The sequence below is a fragment of the Oreochromis aureus genome, linkage group 7 (genome assembly GCF_013358895.1).
Source record: "Oreochromis aureus strain Israel breed Guangdong linkage group 7, ZZ_aureus, whole genome shotgun sequence".
Classification (NCBI taxonomy): domain Eukaryota; kingdom Metazoa; phylum Chordata; class Actinopteri; order Cichliformes; family Cichlidae; genus Oreochromis; species Oreochromis aureus.
In genome coordinates this window covers 60,559,330-60,579,027 of record NC_052948.1, presented here as the reverse complement: position 1 = coordinate 60,579,027, position 19,698 = coordinate 60,559,330, and the positions used below count along the sequence as shown (strand labels likewise).

The following is a 19,698-nucleotide window of genomic DNA, read 5'->3' as shown; positions in this document are numbered from 1 at the left end:
GCTACCCACTGGTTTGTGAACTCCTGTTTAAAAACCCTGAGATGAGTGTGTTCCCGGTCACCATCTTGGTGTGATGAGTGAGGGTCGATTCTGATGGTGATATCCTGCACAAGCCACCTTTTTTGAGTCTCAAGGCCTTCAGGACACGTAAAATCCATGTGAATATTTTGTGTATTACAAACGTTTTCGGACTATTCATAATGCAGCCGCTCACACCAACCGCCTAATTCGAACCAAGCTCGATTCTTCTGATTTTTCAGATACAAGTGGAGAGATCTAACCAATCGGATCACTGCATTTGGCAACAACGAGCTTGTACCTCAAATCACACAGTGGTAGAGATTACACAGCGAGATGGAAATGGTAACCTCAGACACTAAGCTAGAAGCTGCTCCGGGTCAATCGGCTCTCTGAAATGATTCATCTGCCTCCTCACATGTGGTCACAACTCTGCCAACAAGAGTTCAAACTCACATCCTGAAGTATGGACGAAAGCCAAACTATGAAATTCTCCCTGCTGTTGCCCTCTCATGAGAACTGGATGGAACAAGAATTGCAGTATCTTACTTTTCTTGTTTAGAAACAACAGGATGTCGCTTGATGCTGACTTAATTTTATTTTTACAGTGCATTCGGTGTGTGTGTACACGTTACACAGCGAGGTCAGATATGGAAGATTTGGCATGTTGTGTCAGTTTTTCATTACACATACGATGTGCAACTGCCTTTAGAATGATCAAAACTTGCAAAACGGATTTAATGTTTTATTTAGTATAAGTGAATCTAGTGACTATGTCAATAAACTCACTCTGTAGAAACTGGAATTCTTTTTGCAACCACAGACATCAACCTCTGGTGGAATTAAAAGAGATGCAGGTTTAAGGCACTTACACTTCACTTTAGGATCTGAGAATTAAGTGGATCTTTTATGCTGTCTTTCAGCAAATCTAGTTACAAAGTTATCATGAAGCTGGTAGCTGGTGGAGTCCAAAGCAGAGCCAGAACAGAGCATATATAAATATATTAACCTAACAGATTATTAGTATCATACCTGCACACTCATGTCTTCCTGGCTGTAAATTAAACAATATGAGCTGTTTTGGATGAAAATGTGTCTTTAGTTGTAACCCACTGGTTTTAGTTGGAACAATGTATTTCTTAAAATATCTACAGTACACTTTCCTTTTGGGAATGCTCTACTGATACTGCTACTTTACTGATATGGGACACTCGGTGCTATATAATTTCCACTGCTCACCGAGCAGAATACTCCTCTGCACTTCTCGGTCATTTGCAAGTGTAACTGGGAGAGGAAACTCTGAGATTGAGGTATTGTTTGTAGCACAGGTTAACAAAAAGAGACACGTGCTCACAGTTGTTTCTCACAGTGCTGCTTTCTGGTAAGTAAAATGAATTTTCAACTCCCTGTCGTCGTTTTTGTCATCACAAAGTGACAAATACGATCAGGACTTGGTATTTTTAAGCTTTTACAACAAGTTTTTAACCAAGCAATACAGTAAGGGTTGTTAATCTAATATCCAAGAAAGTAAACATCTCTGAAAATGAGATTTTTGTGTGAAATATAAAAAATGTAAATATTTTTGTGATAATCACAGAGGCTGCAGCTTTGACACTTAGAAGATTTTGTCGTTTTATTTCTCTGCTTTTCCCGTTTTTCCTCTTCTCTGTCTGCTTTTACGTCAGCACTTCTTTTCAGTCTGTGCGGCGTAAGTGTGCTCTCTCTGTCCTTTTGTGTGATTTTATGACTGTTTCTCCCCCTTGAAGGCTTTACAGCTGCTGCCCTGTTTTTGAGGCAGCAATAACACCCCGTGCACCTCACCACAGCTGACCTTGAGATGATAAATACATTCACCACAACTAATTTTTACTGCGACATTAGAACTCACCAATCACCATCACGGCCAGCCTTTACTGGTTTGTTTGTGAGTATACCCTCACATCACACTAGTCTTTATAAACCTTTTTGTCTTCCCAGTATGAGACCTTTTCTCCATGCTTGGGTTAGTAATGAGGACCACCGCCGCTCTGCTCTCTCTGTATTTTTGGGTAAACACTGGCATCCATGCTGCTCAAACAGGTGAGTAATAGGATGGGTACTGAAAAGAGGAACACGCAACCTTTCATGTCTTAGAATGACACAGAGCTGAGGGAAAATGTTGTCAGTGGTTTCAAAAGTATTGATGCTTTCTGTTAGGTTCAAAATGTGGGATTTCTCAAGTGTGTAACCCGATGGTTTCCTCTCTGAGGGTGGTAGGAGGAACTGAAGCCATGTACGGATCACACCCGTGGTTGGTCAGTTATTTACAGTTCTTCTTTCAAGTTTCTCTCTTTATTTCTTTCTTGTCTTTAGCTTAGCTGTCTGATCTGACTGCTGTTTTGCTTATCTTTAAAAATGCATATCAGTGGTTGAAGTTGTTGTTGAAGTTTCCTTTCTTGTTCAGCCCTGATGGTTATCACCAGCTATGCAGGCTAACCACGTATTCTGTCCTCCACAAACATGACATGGTTGCTCATGCTGGTATTTCCTGAGGATCACTCAACAACAGAGAGATGGGAGTAACCTTTTACACTATGAACCAAAAAAAGACAGCTCCATGGAATTGTGTGGATAAATTGCTTCGTTGCTCATTTGCTCAGTTTAACCCCTTTAACGCCTAGTATATCATATTTGACACATACAATCGTTTGAGAGTTTTTTAAAACTTCTAAATCATCAGTTTTTCCCCTAGAAAATTTTAAATAAATGACACACGCAAAAGTATGTAGCAAACAAACTACAAAGACATATATATTTTTAATTGTCAAAAGGTTCAATAAATGCTTCACTTTCAAAAAAAGTATATTTCTCTGGTTATTATTTCGTGGTTCAGGCCTTAAAGGGTTGCTATAAAAAAAAACCTTATTCAGCACCACATTCCAGCAATTTGAGAAACTGTAACTTTGTTTGCTCATCATTTTAAATATTAAACTTCACACATCTGCTGCACTTTACATGAATGTTGCATTCATGGGTCTGTATGAAAATGTGTCATTTTTAAGGCTGCCATAGCAAACACAAAGAAAAGGGTAAACCAGCCTTTTCTTTTAGTGACAAACTGACTTATGCTGTTGGCTCTGCTTAATCTTCTTATGGATCGTCTGTCCTCAGGTTTCCCTCCAGAACAGGGGCTCACATTTCTGTGGAGGATCCATCTTGAGTGACCGCTGGATAATGACTGCTGCACACTGCTTCACATCTTTGTCAAAGTATAAAGTGTTATGTCACTGACATGACTTATAATTAAGCATTACAGAATTGAATGAACATTTTATGTAACAGGAATAAATAATGAACACTGAATGTTCTCTCTAGAGAGTTTCTCATTGGTGTAAGAGTCATTGTTGGAGAGTTTGACCAGAGAGTACACGATGAGGAGGAGCAAGTCTTTCTGGTCAAGTCTGTCTCAGTCCATGAGAAGTACAACCCTGCTCTGCCGATGAACTATGACATAGCTCTCATAGAGCTGAACCAACGCATCCAGATGGGCAAGTTTTCTGTTCGGATTGGTTCAAAATTAAACGATGTGTCATACTGATCACTGTGTTCGACTCAGAGACTCAAACAAGTGCCTTAAACCTGCATCCTTTGTTTATTTGCTCTGTTACTCGAGTTACTTTGGGTCATATTGAGTAAAAAATCAAGTCTACTGTGGAAATTTCAGTCCAGGTCTGCTCATTGGCTGATGATTTGCAAATAAGTCAATGAGCATATGGTTTCAGATCCACCCCTCATCTGTCACATCTGGTTTCAAAACATTAAGATAGTGAAGGAGAAAATGCTCTTGTCTGACTTCACAAACTAGTGGGTTATTAGAGAAAGCTATGTGGCTACAAATGAATCAAATCAACTGTAAAAAGAGAATTATATCTTTTGTATTAACCCTTTCTATCAAATTTTTTTTTTTAAACAATTTCTTCTGGATTATTTCACAAGAACCGGGTATCCGAATCTAGGTGGGAGGTTTTCTGACTGCACTGAATATTTACGTTTGAAATGCTGGAATGGTGTGGCTCCATGGTGTAGTGCTTAACACATTCACCTAACATGTGACCACTCGTTGTTTGAGACAAATTCCCCAGAAAGTTGTGAGGAAGATCGTCTGGCCAATCAGATATGCTGAGCTACACTGAGCTTCAGTCTGCTGCTCCCTTCTTTGCAAGAAGAAGGGAGCAGCAGACTGAAGCTCAGTGTAGTTTTAACATATAATGGCTCTAAGATGTCCCTTCAGATCTTCAGAGCACAGTGATGTGTATGCAGTCTGCATGCTTGCTTGAAGTGTTATAGCTTGCCATGGGACACACATAGCTAACATGTAAGCAAGTACAATTTACAGATTCTTTGTCAGGTTCAACAATGACAAAAGTCACACAAGGACACTACTGAGAATAACATTCAAGCATGATGCAATGATATGAAAACAGAAACAAGGAATGTTGTGTTTGTGTTGTGTTTTGTACTACAGGGCCACCATGGTTTTTAATTTGGCCTGATGTGACTTTTTCAACAGGAGCTCGTGTCCAGCCGATATGTCTGCCTTTACCTAATGAGAATATCCTTCCTCAGACCACTTGCATGACGGCTGGATGGGGAAGGATAAAGGAACGTATGTCGTTTTTCTGACTTTTAAATATTGTTAAAGTAGTCTGGAGCTTTTTAATCTATTCCAATCTATGTAACTGTTTCTTAGGCGGCCGTCTTCCTGTGGTTCTGAGAGAGGTGCATTTGGATTTGGTTGATGGAGCCAAATGTAAATATGTCCTCCAAACTCTTAAAGGTTCTATGATGAACCAGAGACTCATCCGGCCTCAGCCAAGCATGACAGTTCTATGTGCCGGCCCAGAGACAGGAGGGAGAGATGCTTGTCAGGTATTAAAAATCTTTTTAATATCTATAACTTCTCTTTTTTTTCTCCATCCTCACAGATGCTCTATTTACAGCACAGGTCACTGCTGTGAATCAGTCAATCTGTCCCGCTGAGCTTTAAATAGTTTGTGTATATGTGTGTTGACTCATCCCTTAACCCACGACTTCATCCTCTGTCCAGGGAGACTCAGGAGGTCCTTTAGTATGTCCAGCAAGGTCAGAAGGTCATCACTGGGTGGCTCTGGGCGTGACTTCCTGGGGTAAAGGATGTGGTAGGAGCTGGGGAAACAACAGCAGCCGCCCCCCTTCCAAACGAGGTTCTCCGGGGATTTTCACTGACGTCAGGCTGCTGCTGCCTTGGATCAAGCGTAAATTGAGAGAGGGTAGGTTTTGATACAGCTATCATCAGATGTGGCAGCATATTCACTTCTAAAGAGTGTGATACACATAGTGTGTCACATGATAACCATATGTGGAGGTAGTACAGCACTGGCACAAAGTGACTATTACACCCTGATCCATCTGATTGTCACTCTGTATTTTAGTCAGGGACAAACTTAAAAAGTAGCTAAAGCTTGTAGAAATATATTGCAGTAAATATGCCTCCACCCACATATAAAGGTGATGAGAAACCTGTTTTCCTAACCTTTAAAGTGTTGCTAGACCATTAAAATGTGATGTAACAGACAGGAATGTAAACAATGTCTGTTTATTGAAATATCAGAAGATGAAGGTAAAGATTCTTTGTTTCCTCATCAGCAATTGATTCAAATGTGTTCTTAAAAAACAGACCTTCATGGCGTAATATACAAACACACTTGCCTTTTTGACATTCCTTTGTGTAATCGCCCAGCTTTCTAACTGTTGTGAGTACAGTACTGTGAAAAGGTATTGAGTCACCTTTCCTTTCTTTATACTTTGCTTCCAAGGAGCCAGACTTTCTTGTAACTGTTTTTAAAGAGCAGTCGTAATAGCTGTCCCAGCTCTCTGAAGGCCTTTCAAAGTTTTCCTGGCTGCATTGACTTCTTTGTCACTCATTTTCATTCCAGCCTTAGAGCAGTGCTTCTTTCCTCTGAAGAAAACCACTTAACATTGTCTAAACACAACAGATAACTCAAATAAACAAATTTAAGATGCATCTGATACTTTGTTACTAGCAGTTTGTCACAAAAATGTATCATCTGTTTCCTTTTCTGTAGTTGAATCTATAAAAACAATAACATTATTTCTCATTTTCCTAGCAGAATATGAAGAAATGAGGGTTGGCTCAGGACTTTTGTACAGTAGATGCATAGCATGCATATGTGTCATCGCTGTATGATGATGTTAGCTTTCACACAGTGTGTGATGCACAAACATGAGCAACAGATTGCTGTCTGCAGTTCATTTAGCAGCTGCTGCTGTTAATAATATTTAACATAATAAAATTTAAAGCTGTTGCTTCTCCATATGGAACCACTTTGTGGATCCCAACAAAGACAACTTTTGAGGCTGAGCTTTATCAAAGCATGCTGGACTTAATCCGATGCTGTCATCATGGTTAGAACAGATTTTTATTACTATTTTTATGAAAAGAAAAGGTTACAAAAACCAAGTCCCTGGACAGTTTTGAATTGTTTAAACTCTCAGCAGTGTAATTCTGAAAATTAGGAAAAAAATTTTTTTATTGAATAAATATGAATTAATAAATTTTACATGAATATGCGGTTTAATACCGTGGGTTTTTGTCCACAGTTCCTCCAGAAACAAATATTCTGATGAAACAGGGCTCGCAAAATCGCTAGCCCGACGTCCCGGGGCTAGCGATTTTTCCAGTCGGGCTACCAAAATCTATCTCAGCCCTGCCCGTCGGGCTATCATAGGAAGGGAAAATCTATGTCAGTCCTTTTGCATTCTTTCGAAAATGTAGCTGAGTAATTATGTCATCGGCATCGATGAGCCACTGTCAATATGTGACATAGTGAAATCGCGTTTGAATTTGTGCTTGTTTTTTGCTTTCACTTTCACTTTGCGATCGCGCGAACGGTGTGTAGAGAGCGGCAGCACTGATTGGTGAGTGACGATTAATTGCGCACCAATTCCTTTGACATCGCCTTATCACTCATTAGCTTACTATTCAAACGTGACAAGTGAAATCTCCCACAGCAAGCTTAAACATGTGAGAGGTTGATTGCGCAGAGAATCGCTGACCGTTATGTAAGTACATGTGTAAAAGCAGCAGGATTTACGTCGGTATTTTAGTTCTGCTGAGCCAAATAAGACAGGTCAGGGTGAAGAAGGGGCAGCCAAAGAAAAGCCTACCACAAAACGGAAACGTTATGACAAATCAGACTATGAGGCAAAAAGAAAGCTCAGCTTTTTTGGTTTCATGGACAAAAGAATTTCTGTGGCTGGAATATGACGAGCTAAATAACATGATGTTCTGCCGGGTGTGTCGTGAGTTTCATTTCATTTGAGTCGACAAGCGCCTTTGTAACTGGGACCAGTAATTTTAAGAAAGACCCCATCAGAACCCATGAGAAATGCAAGAAATGCATTATTGCTCAGTCTGCAATATCTTTCCCAGAACAAACAGCAATTGCAAAAAACACACTAAAAATAAACCAAGCATAAGCAGAAGTCCTGAAAAATCTTTCAAAAGCGTACTATGTTGCAAAGAGTGAACTACCATTGTCAAAATTTAGCAGTCTTTGCAAACTTCAAAAAGCAAATGGCCTCGATCTTGGTGCCCCTTACCTCTTACCCTTGACTTCAGTGGAAATTTCAGATTCAGGATCTGACACAGACTGATTCATGTTCTACACAGTTCTTACAAGTTCATAGAAATTTCTGTTCAATTAGAACCAAGTATTTGAGTTGATGACTGATTTTTATACAGTTGTTGTGATTTGTATTTTAACAACTTTCTGATTAATTTTTGTTTCCGTTACAATATTATACTTTAATGTATAATATTGTAAAGGAAACAAAACATTAAAAAATTGCTCTTTTTTATTCGGGCTACTTAAATTTATTTTGGGCTACCAAAAACTGAAGAGGGCCTGCCCGAAGGGCTACCAGAGATTTTGAAATTTTGCGAGCCCTGTGAAAGATGAAAATCTTCCATTTTTATTTATGTTGTCTCTTTCATCTTTCTACTTCTTTCAGCTGAGCACCAGCAGCAGACAACGGTTTCATCAAGTGAGTTATTTTTCCACTCATTACACCAACTCTTGTTCATCTATATTTCATAATGTGCTCATGCTTCTTTGATGTTTGCGTGTGTCTCAGGACTCTGCAGTGTGAGAGATGGGCCTGTGTCTGACATTAACGGGGTAATCAAAAATCCCAGGCTCCATGGCGATCGCTATGACAACAACCAGTGAGTGACACTTCAGAGAAGAACTAAGTGGCGGTACTAACTGCCTGCTCAGTCAGAATCAGTGTAGTCAAGAGAACACTGTATTTCTCTAGTGATTTATATTTGAGGCCATCCACATGCATACATTTAAAAGATGGCAGAGAGAGCAACAACCAGTCCATGCAACAGATGTGATATCAATTAATTTTGATACAGACTGAATAGACAAGGTGGGTAAATGGTAAATGGCCTGTATTTGTATAGCGCTTTACTAGTCCCTAAGGACCCCAAAGCGCTTTACACAACCAGTCATTCACCCATTCACACACTGGTGATGGCAAGCTACATTGTAGCCACAGCCACCCTGGGGCGCACTGCCAGTAGGCAACGGGTGAAGTGTCTTGCCCAAGGACACAACGACCGAGACTGTCCGAGCCAGGGCTCGAACCGGCAACCTTCCGATTACAAGGCGAACACCCAACTCTTGAGCCACGATTGCCCCGGTTGTGAGGTGGCTTGCAGATGTGCAGCCTAAAGCAACTCAATCAGATGTGCTGATATGAGCGGTCACTGAGATCAGCCGATCTGCCGGAAGCTGCCTGAGCTAACACTGTGCTTAATAAGATAACTGGCAATCAATATTTCTTATAATTCTGTGAGGATGAGAAACTCTGAAAAACTAACATTTGACTTTTAGCTCAGGATTATATGGATATAAAGAAGGAAGATGCAGTACCCTGGTTAAACTGTTCATGCCTTTCCACAGGTTGTGTTTGTGGAGCATCAGCGTTCCTCCAGGTTATAGTATTCTGCTGGAGTTCGATCTTTTTGACTTGGAGAACGACTCATACTGTCGGTACGATCGACTCACTGTTTCAATAGGAAGCCATCGGCCTGTTGGTGAGTTTCAAACACCTTCATTTCAACTTACAGTGCACTGACTTACAAACATTTCCTGGAGCCTAACCTTCATATGTTGTAGGAATCACAGAGTCTCACAATACTATCATTATACGTAGGTCTATTGTAGTGATGTAATGTGAAATACCCATATATTTGAAACTGAAAAAGTCAGTTATTCAACTTCTGTTCAGTTCACCTTTATTCATTTAATATGAGCAAACATGGGGGTCATGAAGTAATGACTCTCTTAACTCTTTCCCACTTGGAGGCCAATTGGAGGAGTTGTGAAATGTCATCTTTATGGGTGAAAGAATTCAGATACTGTAAGGAAAAGGAATCCAATATACCAGCTTATACTGTTCTAAAGATGCATCAGAGCCACCCAGACCTCTGGGGATGGCTGTGTTAAAGGACCCGTGAAACATTTCTAAAAATACATTCCTTTGTCTCACTTCTTCGAAATGACAGCATGGCAATATTTCTGATATGTCTGGACTTCATGCAGAAGTGCCTACAATGGCAACCTCAAACCCCGATGTTAAAATACCTTTAGAAAAATGTTGGTGAAAAAAAACAATTTTGGCTACTTTAGATCGTCTCCCCTTTTGTAACAACTCTGTTTTTACACCTCATCCACTTGGATGCAGGTGAGGTTTAAAATTAGAAGCGTAGCCACACTGAGTGACATGCAATGACACATGCAGCTGTAGCTCATGGCTCTCTGCTGGGCCTTAGTTTCACTAAGTCACTTACTCTTTGTTTGTTTTTTGGGGGGAATTATCTACCAAATAACATGACCTGCTATTTGGCACAGACCTAAGAAAATTGTGCGTCTGTTCTGGTAAGTTCTGGTAAAACCGTTACAAGTACTAAGTAGCAGACATGGATGTTGCACCCATTGCCCGTAGGAGCTGATAACTTAGCACTCCACCCTCTCCGCTTCAAATGTGGTCACTCGTGGCTTAAAAAAAGTGAATATGGTGGCTTAACCACTATGAGGCTTCAAACTACAGAGCCCACAAACCAATTAGTGGCACTGTGGAGGCTATGCCCATCTTTTATATACAGGGCATGTTCCTATTGCCAGATCACATAATTTACACACGGCTGTAAGAAGCAGCAGTTTTTCTGTGTCTTGGCTGTGAGTTAAAAGTGTGCTAGGGTCAGGATGTGGTTGGCCTACATACTGTAGCTTATAAACAGCTTGGCTGAAAACATGAAGCTTCCCACACCTTTGACGGTGTATCTAATTCTTTAACCTGCACATGAATTGATGAACAGGGCTGTAGGATTTGTTTGGTGGCCATGCAGCCAAATGTTGCTGGTAAGCACAGGTTTAGTCTTTGCAAAACACTGAATGACACCCCGACTGCACACACTGACAATGAGAGAATCTTGTTCATGGAATACACATCACTGCTTCTAAAACCCCTTTTTTCATTTCTAAAAGCACAAACATGAGACTCTCAGTTTTACACATTTGCAAGTAAAAAAAGAAAAGTGTGTGTAAATATCTAAACGTCTTCCTGTGCCTCTGTGTTACAGGAGTATTCTGTGGAAGTGTGCTGCCCGGCCCAATTCTTCTAAATAATTCCCACAATGCCACACTTCTCTTTTCCTCTGATATTAGCAGAGCAGGAAGTGGCTTTGTAATTAGGCACCATGCGGTCAAAGGACACTTTCATCCTGGTGGGAACTACAACATACACTGCAAACATACACAAGCACATTATGCAATCCCAGATTATACACTATACAGCTGGCAGAGTGATGCACGCCCTGCGTGCTCAGCTCATACACAATTTTAGCTTCTGCTGTGTCTGTGGGTTGTAGTTCTTGTAACAAACAGCAAATTATGCAGGTGGATGCTGCTTGAGACAACAACAGGCTAAATACAAACACAGTATAGGTTTAAAAACAGCTGCTAACAATGTGCATTTGTGTGCAGATGAGTGTTTTAAAATGTTTTAAACTGAACTGTCTAATGCAGGGGTCTCAAACTCCAGTCCTCGAGGGTGTCATGCAACTTTTCCATGGGTCCCTGGTGCAACACACCTGAATACAATTAGTAGGTCATTAGCAAGAGTATAGAACTTGACTGCATGCTGAGGTGGCAACCCCTAACCCTACCTACTCAAGTAAATTTAAGTAAATATATGTATTTGGAAACATATACTTCTAAAATACTTTTATTGCACCATGTTCATTCACTCATGAGCTGCTGTAACGTGAATCAAATGGCTGAATTGCCAGCTCAGCATGCATTCAAGTTCTATACTCTTGCTAATGACCTACTAGGTGTGTTGCAACAGGGACACATGGAAAAGTTGCAGGACAGCGGCCCTCGAGGACTGGAGTTTGAGACCCCTGGTCTAATGTAACCTAATGTTTATGTGTGTGTGTATGCACACTCAGGATGTGGGACACTTGTTCTGGTTGAAGATAAGGCTTCTATACACAGTCCAAATCACCCACAAGCCTACAGTAATGACTGTGTCCTCCGCTGGGTAATCCATGCTCCTCTGGGTCATGTAGTTAAGGTGAGCTGCACAACTTACCTAGCTGGTATTCTTCTTAAGGTATTATTAGGACATATTTGGTTGATTTCTATATTTTTAGCTGGAGTTTACTGATTTTGACCTGGAGGAGTCGGAGAGATGCTTGTATGATTCCCTCACTGTCCTTGGAGATGTTGAAGGAACAGAGGAGATCGGTAGGATGGATACATCAAATCAGAATCCATCTTTTTATACCTGTATCACTCAATATTTTGTTTCATTCCTTTGTTTAGCCTTGCTGTGTGGCGGCAGTATCCCTCCTCCTGTCCTGTCCTACAACAGCACCATGGTGCTTCAATTTACGTCGGACAGCAGCATCACTCATAGGGGGTTCAGGGCTACACTGACATTCATCAGCATTACAGGTACCCCACTGCACGTGTGTTTCCCACCACTGAGTAACTACTAACATGCCGAAAGTCTAGCAATATGGGTTTAGTGGATCAGTGATGGGTTAAATGTAGCCGGCCTGCAGACCATTTCGGTGGGCCCCATCTTGTTTCCCTCTCATCAGTAAAAGATGTTTTGAACTGTGTCACACTGGAGGCCACTCCACTTACATGTGCAGACTAACATGTTGCAGGTGCCAGGTGTTAAACATCTGTCTTGTGTGCTGCATATTTCATCAAGCATGACACCAGACGTAATAATTAATCGTGTATTCAAAAGTATCCGAGTCATTAATTAATGAAAAATAAAAATGGTTTCAAACATTATATATAAATTATTAGAGGAAATGATTCATAAGTATGACTTGGTATTTATTATCTGTGAATATGAATTTTTCTTCATTTGGTAATATAATCTATTAGTAAATAGTAAATGCTGATGATTGTAAACCAGCCCAATAATCTGTTGTCTCTACAAATTTCTGTGGCTTTATTTAATACTTTAAATGTTGTGTAATTATCTTCATCTATCGTATCCTAGTGAGTATGAGCCTCTGAAAAATGCTTGGCCAACAAGAATAAACAAACGTTTACTTTTAAAACAATATATATCACACGTTCCCTTATATTCTTTTATGCCTGCACACTTGAGTTGATGATGGTTGCACTTAAAAATACCTTTCATTAAATCCAAGTCTGGCAGGTCAGAGAGGTCGGCAGCACTCCAAGCGGATCAGCTGATCTCAGTCTCATCTCCCACCCTTTCATTACACATGAAACTTTATCAGTTGTTATATTTCTCGTCTGTTCGGTGCTCGAGTCCTGTTGCCCTGCTCTTTGACGTCTCAGGCCAAGAGCAGAGCCTTGTCCCCAAATACAAATGACAAAATTACAATTTGGAGACATTAATCATTAATAACTGTAATAAAGTGTCATGATTGTGTGAAGGCAGGCAGGAATGGTGGCCCAAGAGCAGGACTCGCGGAGGCAAAAGTGAACTTAAAACTACTCAGCTTTATTGCTGGACAGCAGGCAAAACAGAAAACTGGGAAAACTGGGAAAGTAACTAAACTAAACAAGTAGACAGGCGGGCAGACGGAACACACAGTAGAGAACGACGCAATGATGAGCAGGGGAAGACGCAGACACTAAATACAAGAGGTGAACAGGACTGAGAGGAAACAGCTGGGAGACACGGCTGACACTGATTACACGGACGAGATGGAGGCGCACACAAAACTGAAAACGCTAACGTAAGACACAAACCTTCAAAATAAAACAGGAAACTCAACACATATGTAGACAGACTCTCAAAAGTGACAGAACAGGAACAGAAGGAGTACAGAACCAAAACCTAACAAATAGCAAATCTTAACAAAAGACATAACCAGAATAAACAAGAACAAAAGATAATATAAACAAACACAAACACTGAGTCATCAGACTCAGGACATAAAGTTAAAAAGTAAAACCTATAAAGGTAATAATTACCCATGAAAGTATGATACAAACCTTATTGCATTTTTCTGCAGACCTTCATATCCAAAAGAGGACAGATGTTGAGGATCTGCCAGATGTTTTGACAGCTTTTGGTTGGTGCTTTGCTTCGTCTTTGTTTTTTGGTCTTTAATGTGTTTTTTTGTTTATTCTTTATTTGAAATAAAGAACAGTGACAGTGGCCTGTCTGTCCCTGCTGCTCAGGAGTCCCTGTGCAAGGCAATAAATATCGAGCTGCTGCAGTGTCGCTGCTCGCTGGTCAGGAGTGGAATGAGTGAATAAATGAGTGAATGAATTAATGAATGAATGATATTTGCCAACTCCAAGTGTTGAGCTTATCCAGCGGTGGTGTTATGGGCCCAACAAAGCTGCGTCAGTGGCATTTAGAATGGCAGTAAGACATTTAACACTGGCGTCACAGCTTAAAATGTGAGAAACACTCAACAGTTTGTAGAAAGCAGGCTGATGAACACATTCCCAAAATACTGTTCAGCAGTATTACTTTTCTTCAAACAGTCTTCCTGTAGGGCCGAGATAACTGAGCTATTTTTTAAAGCTTTGTAACAGATTATACTGTTTCATGAATTCCCACCTTTGTTTTTGTCATGGTATTTTCTGAGAGATACTTTGTGAAAACTAAATATCCAGGTGCGGGCTGTTCCAAAAATGATACAGAAATGCCTTTCAGTTTATGACTGAGTTCACACCCCGTAGAGCTGTGAGGGTTTCCTGTGAGCTGCTGTTAAAGAGCATTAGACCTTTGGCATTACTACCAGTATGTGGGTGCAACATATCAGTTTTCAGAATCAAATCCACGAGTCTTGATGTAATGCGTCCTCTGAGAAGAGACATGTGCACTCATCACATACAGTATATGCCAGTCATTTAGTCGAGCTTTCCATATTTAATGACTCTACTGTGCACTGCACAGAGATAAGAGTCCCTCGGCAGGCTGCCCCTCATGACAACAGCACCTGAGAAACAGGTAGTTCCACCTGTGTGTGTGTGTGTGTGTGTGTGTGTGTGTGTGTGTGTGTGTAGTTCCACCTTCACCTCTCTCACTGTCTCACTCCTCAGTGTTTTTTTTTTAAAGTATCCTTTGAATTAGGATTCAGATTGCTTATGACCTTTTCTTTTTTGTTGAAAACATTTTTGTAATTTTTTTCTGATCGGTTCTGTTTTTCATCAGCTCTCTGTCTCGCCACACTCTCGCCGTAAACCTGTTAGTTGTCTTTGCCTGTCTGCCGGGTTAACCGTCACCACACCCAGTACCTGTGAGACCATGGTGTTGCTTTGCTGTTGCTTTATCCCAACTGAACCTCATCTTCCCACTTCTGAGAAAGTAGAAGCTCCGCCCCGTTTCAAAGACTTTGATTACATGAAATGACTCATGATGAATGTAGGTGGCAGGTGTGGTCGGGAAAGAAAGCTAAATGAACACTAACGTGTGGCTGGAGGTATTACAGTGTGTTGCAAAATAAGCGCCTTCTTGAATTTTAAATGTTTGAATTATGGTTGACGGTTTTCAACGATACACATGAAGCAAGACGTAAAAACTGATGAGTCACAGCCACATTTTCAGTTTTTAGCCTCTAAAATTTTATGAAATGTATGATATTTTCTGTGATTTATCATCACTTCTTGAAGCTTGTTGTTTATTTAATGATAAGTTGGGACTGAAGCCAGACTACTACTGGATGGAGATCTGGCGGCTGTTGAGGCCTGTCTGATGCCAGTTTGATTTGTCATGTTCAAGAAACCAGTTTGAGCTCATTTAAGCTTCTGACATGTTATCCTGCTGGACGTCCTCATCGGAAGATGGTCACACTGTGGTCATAAAGGGATGGACATGGTCAGCAGCAATGCTCGGGTAGACTGTGGAGTTTGAACGACACTCAGTTGGTACTAAGGGTCCCTCGCACTATTACACCACCACCAACGTGAACTGTTGATACAGTTGGCAGGGTGGATCGATGTTTCCACATTTTTATGCCAAATTCTGATGCAAACAGCCAAACGTTGCAGCAGAAATCGATACTCATCAGACCAGTGAAAGTTTTTCTTTTATTATAATCTTGTATTGTCCAGATTTGGTGAGCTTGTGTTAATTATAGCCTCAGTTTCCTATTTTTAGTTGACAGGAGAAGTACCCAGTGTGGTCTTCTGCTGCTGAAGCCCATCTGCCTCAAAGTTTGTGTTCAGAAGTGCTCTTCTGCATGCCTTGGTTGTAACAAGTGGTTATTTGAGCTATCATCAATACGTCATTTTAGCTGACAGAACTCCCACTCACTGGGTTTTTACTTTCTTTCTGTAATTTTCAGACTATTCTTTGTAAATCCTACAGTTGATTATGTCAGAAAATGCCAGCAGGTCAGCAGTTTGTGAAATACTCATACCAGCCAGTCTGGAATCACCAGCTGTGCCACATTCAGAGTCACTTGAATCACCTCTCTTCCCCATTCTGATGAGTTTGTGTTTCAGCAGGTCGTCTTTATCACATCTATATGGCTAAATGCATTTAGTGATTGGCTGATTAGATATTTGTGTTGATGTGCAGCTGACCTAACAAAATGAGGGGGCGGGTGTATATTTTACCAAAAAAAAGGTCATAGCTATTTGTCTTTCAATCACAAACCCAAATACATCACATTAAGATAATTAGACGGGTTTCAGGGCTCTCTCTTTTTCCAGGCTGTCAGGGTGCTTGGAAACACAACAGGCACTGGGCAGAGATAAACATCACATGATGCAACAGCACATCACTGTTATGGCCTCATAGCCCCCCTGTATGCCTCAAAGATTATTTTTAGATTCATTTCACAATATTTAACTGATTTCATATTAAAAGAGGGTGATGAGTAACCTGCAGTGATAACCTGCAGTGATAACTTTTGACTTTAAAATGCTAAGCATAGTCATTTCAGATGCATCTTTTGGTTTTCATGCTTCTCTTTGTGCTGCTTTGTGTTTTATATATATACATTTTTCACTTGCTGAGTGTAGAGAGTACCTAAAATATGATTTTTAGTTAACCCATCATCAACCATCGCCAGAAAGCATGAAAAGGATTCACGTGATCAGCGAATCAAACTTTTATTCTAGACACAAGTTTTGGTTCAGACCTCCTGACTGAGGCGACTGTGCAAATGTGTGGGTACAGAGCGCACTCTAGTGATATGTTATAGGTACTGAAGGTAAAGCAGTTAAAAAAGTTGCTGTTGCTAAATACCATTCCTGATTCTGCATTTGCCATTTAAATTGCTTTAATATTTGCAAATGTAAGAAAACAAAAAAAACATCTCTAGTACTTTTTTATTTCCTGTGTACACAGGCGCACTTTTCAGGAAACGTGCAGATCATCTCAAACAAACCCGTTTTTTAGTTTGAGCCATACTTTATTTTACTTTATTTTACTTTACTCTTTTACTTAAAAGAAAATCTGCTCTTTTTTAAATGATCTGTTTGTTATGGAGGTCAAACTTGGAGCTGACCTGCAGTTTTGCCACAACCACCTGCTGCTGGCTGTTGAGCAGCTGCACTGCAGTGTTTTGCTGGCGTTTCTTGATAACAGTGAAGGTTATTATCCTCCTTACAGTGATAGGTATATACGGTAAAATAAGCTGCAGTGAGTCAAGCTTTTATTAGTGATTATTATCAGGTGTTACCCAAAACTTTTTAAAAACATGAGTTGTATCAGTTCCATTACAAATCATAATGCACAGATTTATTAATGCAGGAAGAATCTATTGTTTAAACGAGGGGTGTCAAACATAAGGCTCTGGGGCCAGAATCAAAGACTCCAATCCAGCCCGAAGGGTGGCTTTGGAAAATGTGAATTAGGACTTTTAACTGTATTTTCACAACAATTTTACAAGTTTTACAGCGTTTCCTATTGATAAAGATCTTGTCATGGCCATTCACAATACACCAGAGTAATTAAACTATAGATTTGTTTAATTTTACACATTTTCTTCTTACAAATTAGGCCCAGAGTCATGCTGACAGATTTCTTTCATTTACTACTCCACCGTTTCTTTATCACATAGAAAAACTGAGAGATAATGTCGAAATTGTGTTTCTTTGTCTCAGAGACTGAATGTGTAGTTTAACTTCTTTACAGTGATTGAAACTGGAGTCCAAAATTGGAGTAAAATGATTTGACATCCTAGGCTTAGTTACATTCATGTAGTATTTTGCTTTCACATCATCCCACAATTACATAATGAGATTACGACTGGTTCTTTGTACAGTGATTCTTTCATCTGTCCACATAAATCTTTGTTAATTTAACATCTGTGTTGCAGAACCAGTTGTGCAGCATTACAGAACCAGAGCCCTGCCTCTCCGGGCCGTGGACCATGACGCCTCAGAGGATGTTACCCTGAATGTGGACTGGAGTGTAGATGAAGATTACAGCAGTGAATCATCAGAGCTGGCATAGTAACCTGCAGGGAGGAGGTTACCTGTGAAAACCTGTGGCTTTAACTCTCCTGCTGCTTGGGAATGCAAAAACGGGAGTTTTTAATCCCTTGTCTGTTACTTGTTGCTGTTTCCTAGAATGCTTGCTCTCCAGTTTTCAACATAATGATAGTTCAAGAACCACACTGGTAGTTTAGTTTAGTCATTTGTGTTACAGAAGCTTCAGGATATTCCTCGCACCATTTTGTCATCTTGCTATTTTCTTACCCTGAAGTTATGTACAAGTATTAAAGACTGTATTAAAAATCTGCCTCATAATTTTTTGCAGCGATTTGGTCAACATTTGTTGCTTTTAAATCATTTGACTTGACACAGAGTCATACAGAGAGCATTATTCTACCCCGTGCTATGTTTTTATCAGTGTTGGTGACTATGACTAAACAAAATGATTAAAATGCTGCAACTGTTACTGGGTACAAATAAAATTGGCTCATCTTTTTATGGATACTCCCAAAGATAAGCAGTTAGATGTTACATTGATTTTTAGCAATTCTAACTGCCAAAAAACATGATGTAAAGAATAAAATATAGTATCTAATAAAAGGAATATAGTGGCGTTTGACAAAAGACCACGAAGCCAAACTCAGCCTCAATCCCAGGAGATCAACTGGACACCAGCTCAGTGCAACACCACATCAGGTGACGGGTCAGCTGGTAAAGTCTACACTTCCAACCAGCTAATCTCATACAGGGTGCAGTATTTGAGCAAACCACTTTGCAACCCACCTCCACCCAGCCCAATCCTTCATGCTATGTCTGAGTTAATATCAGAAATGCCTGCTTTGTTTTCCCAAATATAATTTATGTGATTTAAATAAATGCAGTCCTGACTGAGGACTGACTGCACATTATAGAGGCGCCTTCATTGTGCACTTTTAAAACACTTCTTAAAACCCATTTTTATTCTTTGACTTATGACACAGTTTGACCCTGATTTTACTGCTTTAATTCAATCTAGTGTGCTGATTTTATAGTTTTAATTTAATTCAAATTATTGTTTTATATTATTTTACTTTTATTTTTTCCAATGTATCATTTTTTGGCATGTCAAGTGTACAGCACTTTGTTTTCAGCTGGGAGTGCTATATTAATTGCTTGCTTGCTAAGTAAAGATTCATAATATTTGCCCCACTTTTTCTTTCATTAGTATAATGAACACTTTTCTAACAGATTTAAGTTTGATCATGAGAGATGATGTGTAGGCTGATTTTTGTTTTTCTTGCCTTTTCGTATGTGGATTACTTTGTACCGAAAAACACAAAAAACTAATTGTGATGCTTCACAGTGATTCATTAAGACTGGGCTCACAGTTAAAGATTACTGGTTAACTCAAGGACATATTGAATGCCAGCTGAAACTTTTATCCATGATTGTGTTTAACTTGTATAAAATAATGAATTAGATGCCTTTTTGTGGAAATATTCATACACGAGTTCATTATTTTCTGAAAAGCATGTTTTTCTCTGAAGTGACTAAAGTATTTTGTGCCCCTGTAGAGAGCAGTGAAGGTCTTTGTTATATAATCTGCTTTGCCTGTCTCTCCTCCCCTCTGTCAGTGGTGTGATTTCAAGGCTCTGCTCCTCGCTGTCTGAATACCACCTCTGTACTA

General features: G+C 39.9%; 1 protein-coding gene across 4 annotated transcripts; it reads left to right on the top strand.

Annotated features, from left to right (window-relative positions):
• The first annotated feature begins 1,291 nt into the window (after positions 1-1,291).
• LOC116319115 (ovochymase-2) lies at positions 1,292-18,427 on the top strand. 4 transcript variants are annotated; one of them, XM_039615863.1, is made up of 16 exons: positions 1,292-1,399; positions 1,996-2,097; positions 2,215-2,312; positions 3,169-3,266; positions 3,373-3,545; positions 4,568-4,663; positions 4,835-4,926; positions 5,105-5,306; positions 8,071-8,103; positions 8,194-8,284; positions 9,030-9,163; positions 10,712-10,855; positions 11,582-11,706; positions 11,786-11,879; positions 11,958-12,089; positions 17,915-18,427. In XM_039615863.1, the coding sequence occupies exons 2-16, from the start codon at positions 2,013-2,015 to the stop codon at positions 18,049-18,051; spliced, it is 1,734 nt and encodes a 577-aa protein (XP_039471797.1). In that variant the 5' UTR covers positions 1,292-1,399; positions 1,996-2,012; the 3' UTR covers positions 18,052-18,427. The 4 variants fall into 4 exon arrangements, with proteins under 4 accessions (XP_039471797.1, XP_039471795.1, XP_031594199.1 ...); XM_039615861.1 differs by having other exon boundaries at positions 4,748-4,926; positions 11,813-11,879; XM_031738339.2 differs by having other exon boundaries at positions 4,748-4,926.
• The last annotated feature ends 1,271 nt before the right edge of the window (positions 18,428-19,698 follow it).

Bases quoted from the DNA above. Each gene is read 5' to 3' on its own strand.
- LOC116319115 (XM_031738339.2), top strand. From the start codon at position 2,013: ATGCTTGGGTTAGTAATGAGGACCACCGCCGCTCTGCTCTCTCTGTAT. The intron at 3,546-4,567 runs GCAAGTTTTCTG...CTTTTTCAACAG, and splicing joins GAACCAACGCATCCAGATGG to GAGCTCGTGTCCAGCCGATA. The intron at 8,104-8,193 runs GTGAGTTATTTT...CGTGTGTCTCAG, and splicing joins GCAGACAACGGTTTCATCAA to GACTCTGCAGTGTGAGAGAT.